The sequence below is a fragment of the Lontra canadensis genome, unplaced genomic scaffold, assembly GCF_010015895.1.
Source record: "Lontra canadensis isolate GAN:19392208 unplaced genomic scaffold, GSC_riverotter_1.0 scaffold16, whole genome shotgun sequence".
NCBI classification, from domain to species: domain Eukaryota; kingdom Metazoa; phylum Chordata; class Mammalia; order Carnivora; family Mustelidae; genus Lontra; species Lontra canadensis.
Window position 1 is genome coordinate 2,278,363 of NW_022631010.1, and position 13,316 is coordinate 2,291,678.

Below are 13,316 nucleotides of genomic sequence, written 5' to 3' on the forward strand. Positions count from 1 at the left end.
TTTATAAGCAAAGAATCTGGGAATCAGCAGGGCTGATTAACTTGGCCATGGCTATTATGGTGTCAAAGCCTCAGTGGGCACCCAGCCAGTCTGACTTTCACTTAGTCAGTGGTAAGAACAGTACTTTGGGGTCCAACCGGCCTGTGGGTGGATCCCAGTTCTGCCACACACTGGTTGTGCCAGCTTCAGCATATGACCACCTTTTGTCTTTTCAGTTTTCCTGCCTTCAAGTGGGCCAATAATAACCTCAGAGTTCTAATGAGGAGTCAGAGAAGTCATTGCAGCAGGGCCCTCAGATTCTTACTGATTCAAAGTGCTGGGGCCAGTGTCTCCATCTTATTGACACAGGGCTTTCTTCCAAACCACAGACCTCCGTGCATGGACAGAGAAGAGGTGCTGAGGAACTAGTACACACAGGAACGAACGTCTTTCCACCATGATGGCTCACATAGAACTGCTCTAGCTTCCTCTCCTCTTGGATGAAATAATTCTGAGGTGTGTGTACTACACTGTTTCCCAAAACTGCCCAATGGAATTAAGGCCCAGATGCCCACCATGGTAACATTTTCTCATTAAAAAAAAAAAAAAAGATTTCTTTATTTATGAGTGGGGGGAGGCAGAGGGAAGAGAAGCAGACACCTTGATGAGCAGGGAGCCTGATGTGGGGCTACATTCCAGGACCCTGGGATCATGACCTGAGCTGAAGGCTTGATGGACTGAGCCACCCAGGTGCCCCTCATGGTAACATTCTTTATTGGCTATCACTCCTAACTTGTTTCATTCCCTGATTACCCTAGTAGTGTTTCCTGAGACCACTGACTTGCACTCAAATCCTTATCTTGGGATCTGTTTCTGGAGAACCCAAGCTAAAATATAATGCAATCATTTATTCATTCAATAACTATTTATTAAGCCCTTCCATGAGTTAGGCTCTGTGCTGGTTGCTGGGGATGTTGTGATGAACAGGACAGAATTCGTCCCTCCTCTCAGAGAGCTGAGAGCCTGGGAAACAGGCAACAACAAGTATACAATGATACCATCATTTTGGAGAGCGTCAAGTACTATGAAGGAAATGATGTGATAATGATGGGAGTGGGTTATATGTGGGCCGTCAGGGAGGGTCTCTCTGAAAAGTTGGTATCCAAGCTGAGACGTGAAGAATGAGAAGGGGCCAGCCAAGCAACAATTTGGGGGAAAAGCATTCCAGAAAGAATAGTAAGTAGACTCTAACGTAAACATATGCTTGGAGTATTTATTGAAGGAGCAAGATAAAGTTACAGAGTTGGGGTATAGTCAACTAGAAAGAACATGTTACGAGAAGTGAATTGGCAAAGTAAAAGTAAGCAGGGGCCAGATCATGCAGGCCCCAGAACACAGTGGGAAATCTGGATTTTATTGCAATGCCAATGATAAGCCACCCAGAATTTTCAGCAGAAGAGTGATGTGGTCTGAGTCAATAACAACACAAAGTCCCTTTTTATTTTTAAAGATTTTTATTGATTTATTTATTGGGGGGAAGGGGCAGAGGGAGAAGCAGGCTCCCTGCTGAGCAGGGAGTCCAACGGGGAGGGGGTGCTGGGGGGTGCTCAACCCCAGAATCCTGAGATCATGACCAGAGCAGAAGTGAGACGTCCAACCCACTGGGCCACCCAGGCACTCCAGACAAATTCTCTTAGGCTCCCTATGGGAAATAGTCTGTAGGAGACAAGGACAAGGTGCAGAAACAAGGAAACCACTTCCCTGCCTATTGCAGTAGTTTCAGATGAGATGATGGTGGCCTGGGCTAGAGTTGTAGCACGGGAAGTGGATCAATTTGAGACACTCTCCAAAATTTTGGAGTTAGAGCTGACAGAACTTGCTGACAGATGGAAAGTAGAGGGAGAGGGGGGAAAATGACTCCTCCATTTCTCCTAGTGTAACTGGGTGGATGGTTGGGTCATTCACTGAGATGGTCTAGACTGGGAAGGAACAGGTTTTGGGAGAGGCTGTGAGTGTGGAAATGAAGCGTTCTGTATTAAGAGTCCGTCATTAGATACCCAAGGGGAGGTGCCCCATATGCCACTCAACTATGGGTCTGTAACGCCTATCCCCGGGGGGCTAAGGGGTCCAGGCTGGAACAGTGAATGGAAGTCTTTAACCTATAGCGCAGCGCTGTCCAGTAGAAACAGGACGTGAGTCACGTATGCAGTTTAAATAGCCACACTAAAAGGGTAAAAAGAAACAGGTGAAACTAATTTAAATCAGTCATTTGACCCAGTATATCCTAAATATTATTTCAACACGTAATCAATATAAACAAGATTGATGAGCTATTCTGCACCCTTTCTTCGACATCCGGTGTGTATTTTACATTTAGAGCACATTAATTCGCACTCATTTCATTCCAAGCACTCGGGTGCCACAGGACGGCCAGCGGCTACCCCTCAGGTCAGCAGCAGGAGCGGTTTCGCAAAGCTGGGAACCGGTACCCACCCGGACCCTACTGGGAGAAGCACTTCCGCCGGGACGTCCCGGACGGAAGTCGTGGAGGAACGGAAGTCGCTCGTGTGTGCTCTCAGCCGCTGAAAGCTGGGGCGGCGTCCCGGCTGATTGAGTGGGGTTTGCGTTGCCGGATTCAGGGCGCTCGGGCTGCGGGAGGTGAGCGGCGCGGCCCGCGGAAGTGGTCCATGCATGGGGCCGGAGGGCGGTGGAGCCCCGCAAATGCTAGGTGTTCGAGGGGAGGATGGCGCGGGCCCTGGAGTCAGACTGTCAGGGTTCGCGCCCCCGGCCCGCTGCCTTCTCGCCTGTGACCTTGGGCACGTCACCCCCATTGCCCCGGAGCCTTGGCCTCGTCACGCGTGAAGTCGGGACGATAGACCCTGGTTTACAATGTGGGTGAGGATTAGATACGGAAATTCATGGGAAGCACTAAGCATCGCGCCTGAAGCCTTGTAGCCACCCCAACAAAGTGTTTGGGGTGTTTTATCGTTTAGGCTTACTTCTGTTGAGATGAGGCTGTTGTCTCGTTATTGCCGACTACCTTTTTTTGAGCACCCCCCCCCCCCCCCCCGCGCCGTGGCTCCAATTTTATTTGCATTATCACATTTGATCCTCACAGCAGACACAGGTATTACTATCCCCATTTGACTCCTGGAGAAATGGAAGCTCCCCGAGTTTAAGAAGCTTCCCAGGTGCCCAGGGTTACCTGGCTAGGCAGCAGCTGGGGCAGACTGACTCCAGAGTCCATGCTCTTAACCGGATTGCTTTATATCTCCCATAAAAGGGGGTGCGGGCTGCAAGTGTGCAGTTACTGAATGCTTACCTTATGCCGAGTTTTGTTTTTAATAACTTCTTTAATTCTTACAGTATCTCTGGGACATAGGTACTACCTTTATCTTTATCTTACAGATGTGGAATTGGCAGCTCAGAGATAGGAATTTGACTTTCCCAAGGTCACACAGCAAGTAAGGAGCAGGGAAGTGTGACTTTAAAGCCCACACTTACAAGTCTGCTGTTCTCTGATGCTTGAATGTAGGTTAGCATTGCACCTGCCTAAAGTGCTGGTAGCAGGTGACCGAGTTTGAGAGGCAACAGGCTGCAGCTGCTCATCTTACATGTACAGCACCTGCCATGAGTTAGTTACTGAATGGGAGGTGTTGAAGATGTACAAATGGATGAGATTTGTTCCCTGCTTTTAGAGACCTCCCAGCCTGTAAGGGATGGCAGAAGTGTAAGTAGTAATTAACAGCCAAGTCTTGAGATGGAAATTAGGAGACTTTGGGAATCTGTAGGAGGACCCCAGCCTAGACTTGGGAGAATGGTGGCCAGGACAGGCATCTAGGAGGAAGCAGAGACCTAAAAGCATGGGAGTTGGCTAAGTCAGAGAGAAGACACACTAGCTAGAGAGAACAGCGTGTATAAAAGCCTAGAAGCTAGTGAAGATCAGTACAAAAATGGTGTGACTAGAAGAAGTGAGGCAGTCAGGCTGGAGATTGTGAGGTCCGTTAAGGATGTGTGGTGGGAAGTGCGTCTCTATCTCTTGGACTTCGAGTCACCTGGGTTCCTTCCTGGGAGGCAGTGACTGTTTCTTACGCACCCATGGACAAGTATGTACCTTAATATTCCTGTGCTCCTTCCCCTGCAGGTTAAAGTATAGCATACTACAGACACTATTGAGCGTTTTGCTTCCTTGTTTTTGTCATGTATGGATACAGCCTTACTTTCTAACAGTTGCATTTTATCCCATTGCATGGATGTACCATGACTTACTTAAATAGTCCCCTTCTGATGACATTAGGTCTTTTCCATTCCTTTCCTGTTAGAAACACTGCTGCACTGAATATCCTTACACATGGGTCATTTTATACATGTAAGACTCTATCTGTGCGATAAATATCTAGGAATGGAACTGCTTGGTCAGAGGGGTGTGCGTGTCATTTTGATGGAAAGTGGCAAATTGGCCTCTGTAAAGGTTGTGCTATTTTCTTCTCCCCAGCTATGTGTGAGGGGGCCTGGGTACAACATTTGAAGGCAGTAAGTCGAGATTCTTGGAGGGTAGGATTCACTGAGCAGACATCTGGTTTCCCATGTTAGATACGTCCCATTTGAAGGAACTCAAAGAAAGATCCCCTCAGATAGTAAGTGGATTTCATAGTAATGGGAGGCAACATAGCTAGGTGGCTAGGAGCATGGTCTTTGTGGTCATATAGACCTTCATTTGAGTCCTGGCTCTGTTGCTTAGGTGGGAGCTTAGGTAAGCTCACAGCTTCTCTGTGTCTATTTCCCTATCTCTGAATGGGGGTAATAGTACCACCTGTGTCTATCTTGCTGAGGTTTGCTGTGAAGATTTAATGCCCTTGAAACTATTCCTGGTACAAGGTGCTTCTTTGTTATTTTGTCACACCATCTCATCTCATCTCTACCACCCCCTTTGTTTTGAAAACTGCCTGGATTTGTATCTTACCTTTGGCACTCCTTTGTCTGATCTTAGGCAAGTTGTCCCAGTTTTTTTTTTTTTTTTTCCTAATAAAATAGGGATGGTATTAAGAATACCTTCTTCTTCTTGGGTTTTTGGGTATTAAATGTATTAATACACTGGATGTGCTTATAGCATTGCCCTGTATGAAGTGTTCAATAAATGTTGGTGGTACCTGTTATTCTTTTGTAGACTTTGGACTTTGATTTAGTGCCATGCATCCTTTGCAGTGTGTCCTGCAGACACAGAGGTGGGGGCCCTTGGCTTCCGTGTCCTGGCTGCTGCTCAGGACCTGCAGGGCATGTAGTAGTGTTCCCAGCACTGCATGTCCCAGTGTAGAGAAGCAGCAGGAAGATGGACTGCGGAAGGATTTCAGCTCCAGGCTTGCCAGTGGGCCGACTTTTCAGCATTTTTTAAGAAGAACGTCAGCTCCTCAAGAGAAACCAGACATGGAGGACCCTCCCCCCTATCTCACAGTGGATGAACTTTTCGGGAAGCAAAGAAAAGGTTGGTTTTACTTTTCTTCTCTCTTCAGACTTCCTGCTTTGCTCCTTTCTAGTACCCACAGCCTAATTCTTAATTATTCTTTTATTGCAGACCTGGCTTTGGAGGGTTAATAGGGTGGGAAGGCTGCTAGGTTCTGGAATTGTCAGACTTCATCAAGTAACAATATTAAGAAACTTGTGGGCGCCTGGCTGGCTCAGTTGGTGGAGTGTGCAACTCTTGACCTCAGTGTTGTGTGTTCAAGCCCCATGTCGACTGTAGAGATTACTTAAAAATATTTAAAAAAATTTTTGGGGTGCCTGGATGGCTCAGTCGGTTTTCTGACTTTGGCTCAGTTCATGATCCCAGGGTCCTAGGATCAAGCTCTGTGTCAGATTCTGTGCTCAGTGGGGCAGTCTGCTTCTCCCTCTCCCTCTCCCTCTGCCTCTGCCCCTTCCCCTGCTTGTGCATGCTTGTGCACTTTCTCAAATAAATAAATCTTAAAAAAAAAAAAAAGAAAGAAACTCAAACTTTTGGTCCTTGTAGCTAGGGTGGGTGGAAGTCCTGGGGAGTCTTCTGTTTGGTTACTTTTGGAAACCCTATAATTACTCTGTTCTGATTTTTAGATCATCTTTTTTTTTTTTTTTTTTAAGATTTTTATTTATTTGTTCAACAGATAGAGATCACACATAGGCAGAGAGGCAGGCAGAGAGAGAGGGGGAAGCAAGCGCCCTGCCGTGTAGAGAGCCTGACGCGGGGCCCAATCGCAGGACCCTGAGCTGAAGGCAGAGGCTTGACCCACTGAGCCACCCAGGCGCCCCGCTTTTTAGATCATCTTAAGTCATAAGAAAGCTTTCACAGTTGGTGCTGTAGAAATTCACTCAAAACTATTTCATTTATTTATTTGAGAGAGAGAGCAGAGAACACAAGTGGAGGGAGGGAGAAGGGCAAAGGGAGAGGGAGAAGCAGATTTCCTGAGCTGATGTGGAGCTCAATCCCAGGCTCCATCCCAGGACTCCAAATGAAAAGTGGACACTTAACCGACTGAGCTACCCAGGTGTCCCTCTTTTCTTTCTTTCTTTTTTTTTTTTAAAGATTTATTTATATATTTATTGGAGAGTGTATGCATGGACATGTGAGCATGGAGTGGTAGAGGGAGAGAATCCATAAGCAGACTCCCCACTGACTGCGGAGCCCCATGCAGAGCTCCATCTTATGACCCCGACATCATGACCTGAGCCAAAATCGAGTTGGGTTGCTTAACCAACTGAGCCACCCAGCTGCTCCTTTGTAATTAAATTTTTAGAAACTGGTATAAAATGTTATGTTGTGCTGTACTATGATGTACCTGTCCTCTATAGTTGGACATTGTTTCAAAAGTTCTATGTAAGTTGTTTAAAAAGTTTTATATAAGTAATGCTATAATATGTATTTTCATATGTACATGAACGTATATACATATAAATGTATGTCTATGTCCTATTAAATTTTTTTCTAGGACAGATATCTAGGAATTAAACTAGTAAATCAAGGAGTATGTACATCTTGTGACTCCTGCTAGATATCTTTTTTTTTTTTTTTAAGATTTTATTTATTTATTTGACAGAGGGAGAGATCACAAGTAGGCAGAGAGGCAGGCAGAGAGAGAGGCGGAAGCAGGCTCCCTGCTGAGCAGAGAGCCTGATGCAGGGCTTGATCCCAGGACCCTGAGATCATGACCTGAGCTGAAAGCAGAGGCTTAACCCACTGAGCCACCCAGGCGCCCCTCCTGCTAGATATTTGTAGTCCTTTACATATATGTAAATAAATTTGTTGTTCCCCTCAGTTCTGACGTAATTTTTTTTTTTTTTTTTAAAGACCAGGAAAGTGAGCCAAGGAAGGTTTAATAAAACCCTGTTGTTTGTTTCTTTATTCTATAAGTTACTGCTGTTCTATGTTGGTTTTCATATGATTTTTTTGTCATGAACTTTTAACTTCATTTGGACTTTATTTGGGTCTGTTGACTAAAAGGTACTGGGTGGGGGCAGGAATTGATGTAGGAATATAATTTCAAAGGACTTGCCAGAGTATGAAGTTGATGTTCTTAAAACTTGATGCAAATGTGTTTTACATCATAATACAGCCATGCTTTCTTTCTTTCTTTTTTTTTTTAAGATTTTATTTTTAAGTAATCTCTGCACCCAACGTGGGGCTTGACCTTAAAACCTGGAAATCAAGAGTTGCATGCTCTATCAGCTGAGCCAGCTAGCCGCCCCAGTGCTTGCTTTCGTTTCAATATGTTTGTTTGAAGTTACTGTAGGAAGTTACCTCATTTTTATTTTCTGGCTTTGTGTGCCCTCTGGCCATTGCTGCTCCCTTCAGAGGTTGGAGAACTTCATTGTGAGAAGGAGGGGTGTAATGTATGGATTTAAATTTTTCCCCCAAGTTGATACTCAGCACTATTAGCTAGTCCTCCCTTTTTTTTTTTTTTTTTTTAAGATTTTATTTATTTATTTGACAGAGAGAGATCACAAGTAGGCAGAGAGGCAGGCAGAGAGAGAGGAGGAAGCAGGCTTCCTGCTGAGCAGAGAGCCCGATGTGGGGCTGGATCCCAGGACCCTGGGATCATGACCTGAGCTGAAGGCAGAGGCTTTAATCCACTGAGCCACCCAGGCGCCCTAGTCCTCCCTTTTCTAATTGTTTTTATAACCACATTGCTTTGACTCTAGGTGCATATTTCTCCTGTATTTTAAATGATATGGCCTGTAATTATGTATGTATGTAATGTAGTATTTCTTTATTTTATTTTATTTTATTTATTTATTTGATAGAGATCACAAGTAGGCAGAGAGGCAGGCAGAGAGAGAGAGAGGGAAGCAGGCTCCCTGCTGAGCAGAGAGCCCGATGTGGGGCTCGATCACAGGACCCTGAGATCATGACCTGAGCTGAAGGCAGAGGCTTTAACCCACTGAGCCACCCAGGCGCCCCGTAATGTGGTATTTCTTGTGTTCTGAAAGGCTGTCATTAATTTGGGGGAAGACCTGGAACTTAATGTTGTCTTAGAATCGAGGCAGCGGGATTTAGTGGATGACCAGTTGCCTCAAATGTTTCTGGGGCATTTGGGAAGGAGACCTTTTGAGACATGTGGTCCCTTTTAGTTTACCTATTGTGGAATCCCCCTCTCGTTGCAGTCTACCTGGAGACCTATGGCTGCCAGATGAACGTGAATGACACAGAGATAGCCTGGTCTGTCTTACAGAAGAGTGGCTACTTGCGGACCAGGAACCTCCAAGAGGTACATGCATTTTCTGCTTTCATTGTTTTCTGGGCCTGGGTGAGACTGCATTTGTGCCAGTTTTCAGATGTAGCTTCAGAAATAAGGTATGGCCTGGTGAGAGTGAGTTCCCTTGAGTAAAACGCATAGCATGGAACTAAGGTGTATTTTTGTTCCAGTTATTTTTGAAACTTTTATGGTGGTGCTCACTTTTAGGCAAGGAACTAAGTTCACAATGGGCTGGGAGGTGGAGGGGGAATGGGGAGTTAGTGTTTAATGGGTACAGAGTTTTAGTTAGGGAACATGAAATGGTTCTGGAGCTTAATAGTGGTCATGGTTGTACAACAGTGTGAATGTACTTAATGCTACTGAATTGTACACTTAAAAATGGTTAAAATGGTAAATTTTATGCTATGTATGTTTTACCACAGTGATAAAGAAAAAGATAAATGGATAGTGATTCTACAAGGCAGATTTCAAAGATCATAATTTTCCCTTTTTTTCATTGCTTTCCACTCAGGCTGATGTGATCCTCCTTGTCACATGTTCTATCAGGTGAGAATTTGTTCTTTATCTAGAGAGTGAATATATTTTACGCCGGAGTTAACAGTGCCAGGCCGGCAGACCTGTGGCAATCAGTCAGTGGACTTGTGATTTTACAGCAGTGGAGATAGCAATGATAGAACAAAGTTGACGTTTGCTGAGCATGTACTGTGTATCAGGTCCTGTGCTGAGCACTGTACATGCACTAACTAATTTAATTCTCACAACAGCCCTATGAGATAGGTGTTATTATTACCGGTGTTATAGATGAGGAAACCGAGAGTTTGCTGAGGCACCCAACTTTTCCTAAGGTTTCTCTTGCAGGTAATGGCACATATTCGTGATGTAATTCACATTGTAAAGGTTCGGGTGCAGTTGGTGTAGAGATGGTGGCATCCATCAGAAGTGAACATACTATTTCCTGCTTTGTTTCTGTGTACAAGGCATTAATGTTAATGTTAATGTTTCCTTAGTGTTAATATAAGTGTTTCTGCTGTAAGACACTGACCTACATGGCTTTAGGAGATTCAGAAATGAACCCTTCTTCTGTGGAGCCTGGCTTTAAGGAGCTTGGTTTGATATAGGAACTAAGGCAGATACACAAATAGCTCTAACATCTGGCAGAAAGCACTATGTAAAAAGTCAAACAAAAAAAGAGAAGTTGCTAACTACAGGGAAAAGTGTAGTTAAAGTGATAGGGCAGTTAAAGGGTGGACAAACTGTGAGGCTTTGTGAAGTACATTGTTTCTGAGTTTGGGCTTGTCAGGTTTGGAGAAGCTGGAAGGAAGTGGTGCTTCCTCAGTTGGCTCCCTGCCTATCTTCCCTTAACCTAAAAGATAGACATTCATTTAAAGGGTTGAAGTTTGTTTTTATTTTATTAACATTATTGTACTCTTTTAGCTTGTGCTGTAGTTTTTTTCAGGTTGAGTTCTACCTCTTGATCTTTGCAGGGAGAAGGCTGAGCAGACCATCTGGAATCGTTTACATCAGCTTAAAGCCCTGAAGACAAAACGGCTCCGCTCTCGAGTACCTCTGAGGATTGGGATTCTAGGTATCCAGTAATTTGCAGATTTTGTGTTTTCACACTTGGGAAACCCTTAGAGGCTGGATTCCCAGTGTTTGAAGGATTGTTGTACACCTCATGTAACTCTTGTATTTGATTGCAGAGGCTATAGGATTAAATGAAATGAAGCTCATAAAAGGGCTTTTCATAGTGCCTTGAAGTAATAGGTACTCAGAAAGTGGTCTGTCCTTCCTAGACTCTAATGTGGCTTATGGCAGCATAGAGTTATGGATAGGAGAGAGTTTGGAGTTTGAAAGAACAGCATGAATTTACAGCAAAGGCACCTTTCATCTTGACTCCTGATGTATGACCAGGTGAAGATCTACATCTGCACTGACCAGTGTGGTAGCCACTAGTTACATGTGGTTACTTAAGTTTAACTAAAGTTAGGGGCCCCTGACTGGCTCAGTTGGTGGAGCATGCAACTCTTGATCCTGGGATTGTGAATTCCAGTCTCATGTTGGGTGTAGGGATTACTTTATATTAAAAAAAAAAAAAAAAAAGGGCGCCTGGGTGGCTCACTGGGTTAAGCCTCTGCCTTTGGCTCAGGTCATGATCTCAGGGTCCTGGGATTCAGCCCCACATGGGGCTCTCTGCTAAGCAGGGAGCCTGCTTCCCCCTCTCTGCCAGCCTCTCTGCCTACTTGTGACGTCTGTCTGTCAAATAAATAAATAAAATCTTTAAAAAAAAAAAACAAAAAAAACCCCCAAAAAACAAATCTTAAAAAATAAATTTAAGGGGCGCCTGGGTGACTCAGTTGGTTAAGCATCTGCCTTTGCCTCAGGTCATGATCCCGGAGTCCTGGGATTGAGCCCCATTGGGCTCTCTGCTCAGCAGGGAGTCTACTCCTCCCTCTGCCCCTCACCCCGGTGATGCGTGTGCGCGCGCGCGCTCTCTCTCTCTCTCTCACTCTCTTTGTTTCTCTCAAATAAAATCTTTTTTTTTTTTTTTTTAAGATTTTATTTATTTATTTGTCAGAAAGAGAGAGAGAGAAAGCACACAAGCAGGCAGAGAGGCAGGCAGAGGCGGAGAGAGGCAGGCTCCCTGCTGAGCAAGGAGCCCAATGCGGGACTCGATCCCAGGACCCTGGGACCATGACCTGAGCCGAAGGCAGCGACTTAACCCACTGAGCCACCCAGGCGTCCCTAAATAAATAAAATCTTTAAAAAAATAAATTTAAGTAAAATGAAATAATATTAAAAATTCCCTTCTTCATTCTCACTAACCACATATTGACTGCTAAGTAGCCACACTTGACTAGTGGCTACCAGTTTGGACAGCACAGATAAAGAACGTTTCCGTCATCTTAGTTCTTTTGGACAGCTCTGATCTAGATAGCTGGGAAGCATATTTCAAAAATGAATATTCTATGCCCTTTTGGTCCCAGAATTTTGTTAATGTATTTAATTTTAAAACAGACTGTTCATTTTGGAATAATTAAATTAATTTCTCTTGATGAAGGGTCCAAACATGGTTGGAGCATATCCCATTACACAGATTAATGTACTAAGTGATATAGGAGGTTGGAAGGATTAGCTGAATGTTTCCTATCAGTTTCTTCATTATAGAAGCCCCTGGCCCTATCTTTGTTAGGAATTTAAGAAATACCCCCAATACTTTGTTTTATTATTATGGTAAAATACATATAGCATAAAATTTACCATTTGAACTCTTCTCTTCTCTTTAAAGATTTTATTTATTTATTTGAGAGAGAGCATGAGTGGTCAAGGAGGAGAGGGAGAAGCAGACTTTCTCCTGAGCGTGGGGCTTGATGCTAGAATGCTGAGATCATGACCTGAGCCAAAGTCAAGATGCTTAACTGACTGAGCCACCCAGGTGCACCTATGTTTTGAAATTCTATAGCCTTACTGATAAACAGTGGTTTTTTAGGATACAGAAGATAGCAGCATAGATGGTTAATTCATTTCTTAAAGGTCTTAGCAAGTATTATGGGTAAGAAAAGGGATAAAGGATATAAGTACAGTTGTATCTAAGTTTGTTTTTTTTTTTAATAGGTTCCTGAATAAAAAATTTTTGTTTGGAGTTTGAAGTAAATTTCAGTTGAAAAAACGTTCATGTCTAGAAATGTCTTTGGGCGATGGCTGATTTTTTTCTGGGCATTTAATTGAATTTCTTTAGTTGCTTGCTTCCTGTGGTTTTCTTGTATAGGAAGATGCAGGTTCTAGTGCTATGGAAGTATTGGGTAAATTTGAGGAGCGATGATGCTCAACTCTCAGAGAAGTTTCTGTGCCCTTGGCTCTGATCCTAGCTGGAGGTAATGTGTACAGAGAAGTAGTCGTGGGACCAGATGAATTTGGGAATAGGTGCTCATTTTCTTTTCCTTCCCAGGCTGCATGGCTGAGAGATTGAAGGAGGAGATTCTCAACAGGGAGAAAATGGTGGATATTTTGGCCGGTCCAGATGCCTATCGGGACCTTCCTCGTCTGCTGGCTGTTGCTGATTCAGGCCAACAAGCTGCCAATGTGCTGCTCTCTCTGGATGAGACCTATGCCGATGTCATGCCAGTCCAGACAAGCCCCAGTGCTACTTCAGCCTTCGTGTGAGATATCGTGCAAGAGACAAGGAGTGAACTTCTCCTTTCTCACTTTTATTTCTTTCTTTTTGAGAGGGGGTGTAGAGAGAGTGAGTGCTCAGGTGCATGAGCTGGGGGTGGGTGGAGCCTGGAGGTGAGGAGGGACAAAGGGAGAGAGTCCCAAGCAGACTCTCTGCAGAGCCCAACAAGGGGCTCAATCTCACAACCCTTAAATCATGACCTGAGCCAAAACCAAGAATTGGATGCCCAAAAGACTGTGCCATTCAGGCACTCCTCCTTTCTCACATTTATTTATTTAATTATTATTATTATTTTTAAAGATTTTATTATTTATTTGACAGAGAGATCACAAGTAGGCAGAGAGGCAGGCAGAGAGAGAGGGGGAAGCAGGCTCCCTGCTGAGCAGAGAGCCCGATGCAGGGCTCGATCCTAGGGCCCTGAGACCATGACCTGAGCCTAAGGCAGA

General features: G+C 44.3%; 1 protein-coding gene across 1 annotated transcript in view; it reads left to right on the top strand.

Moving 5' to 3' along the window:
- Positions 1-5,203: 5,203 nt before the first annotated feature.
- Positions 5,204-13,316, top strand: part of CDK5RAP1 (CDK5 regulatory subunit associated protein 1) — a 31,361-nt gene continuing 23,248 nt past the window's right edge. The window contains 6 exon segments of the mRNA XM_032858883.1: positions 5,204-5,353; positions 5,356-5,461; positions 8,608-8,711; positions 9,211-9,245; positions 10,184-10,284; positions 12,646-12,856. Coding sequence (XP_032714774.1) covers positions 5,309-5,353; positions 5,356-5,461; positions 8,608-8,711; positions 9,211-9,245; positions 10,184-10,284; positions 12,646-12,856 — 602 coding nt within the window. The 5' untranslated portion in view covers positions 5,204-5,308.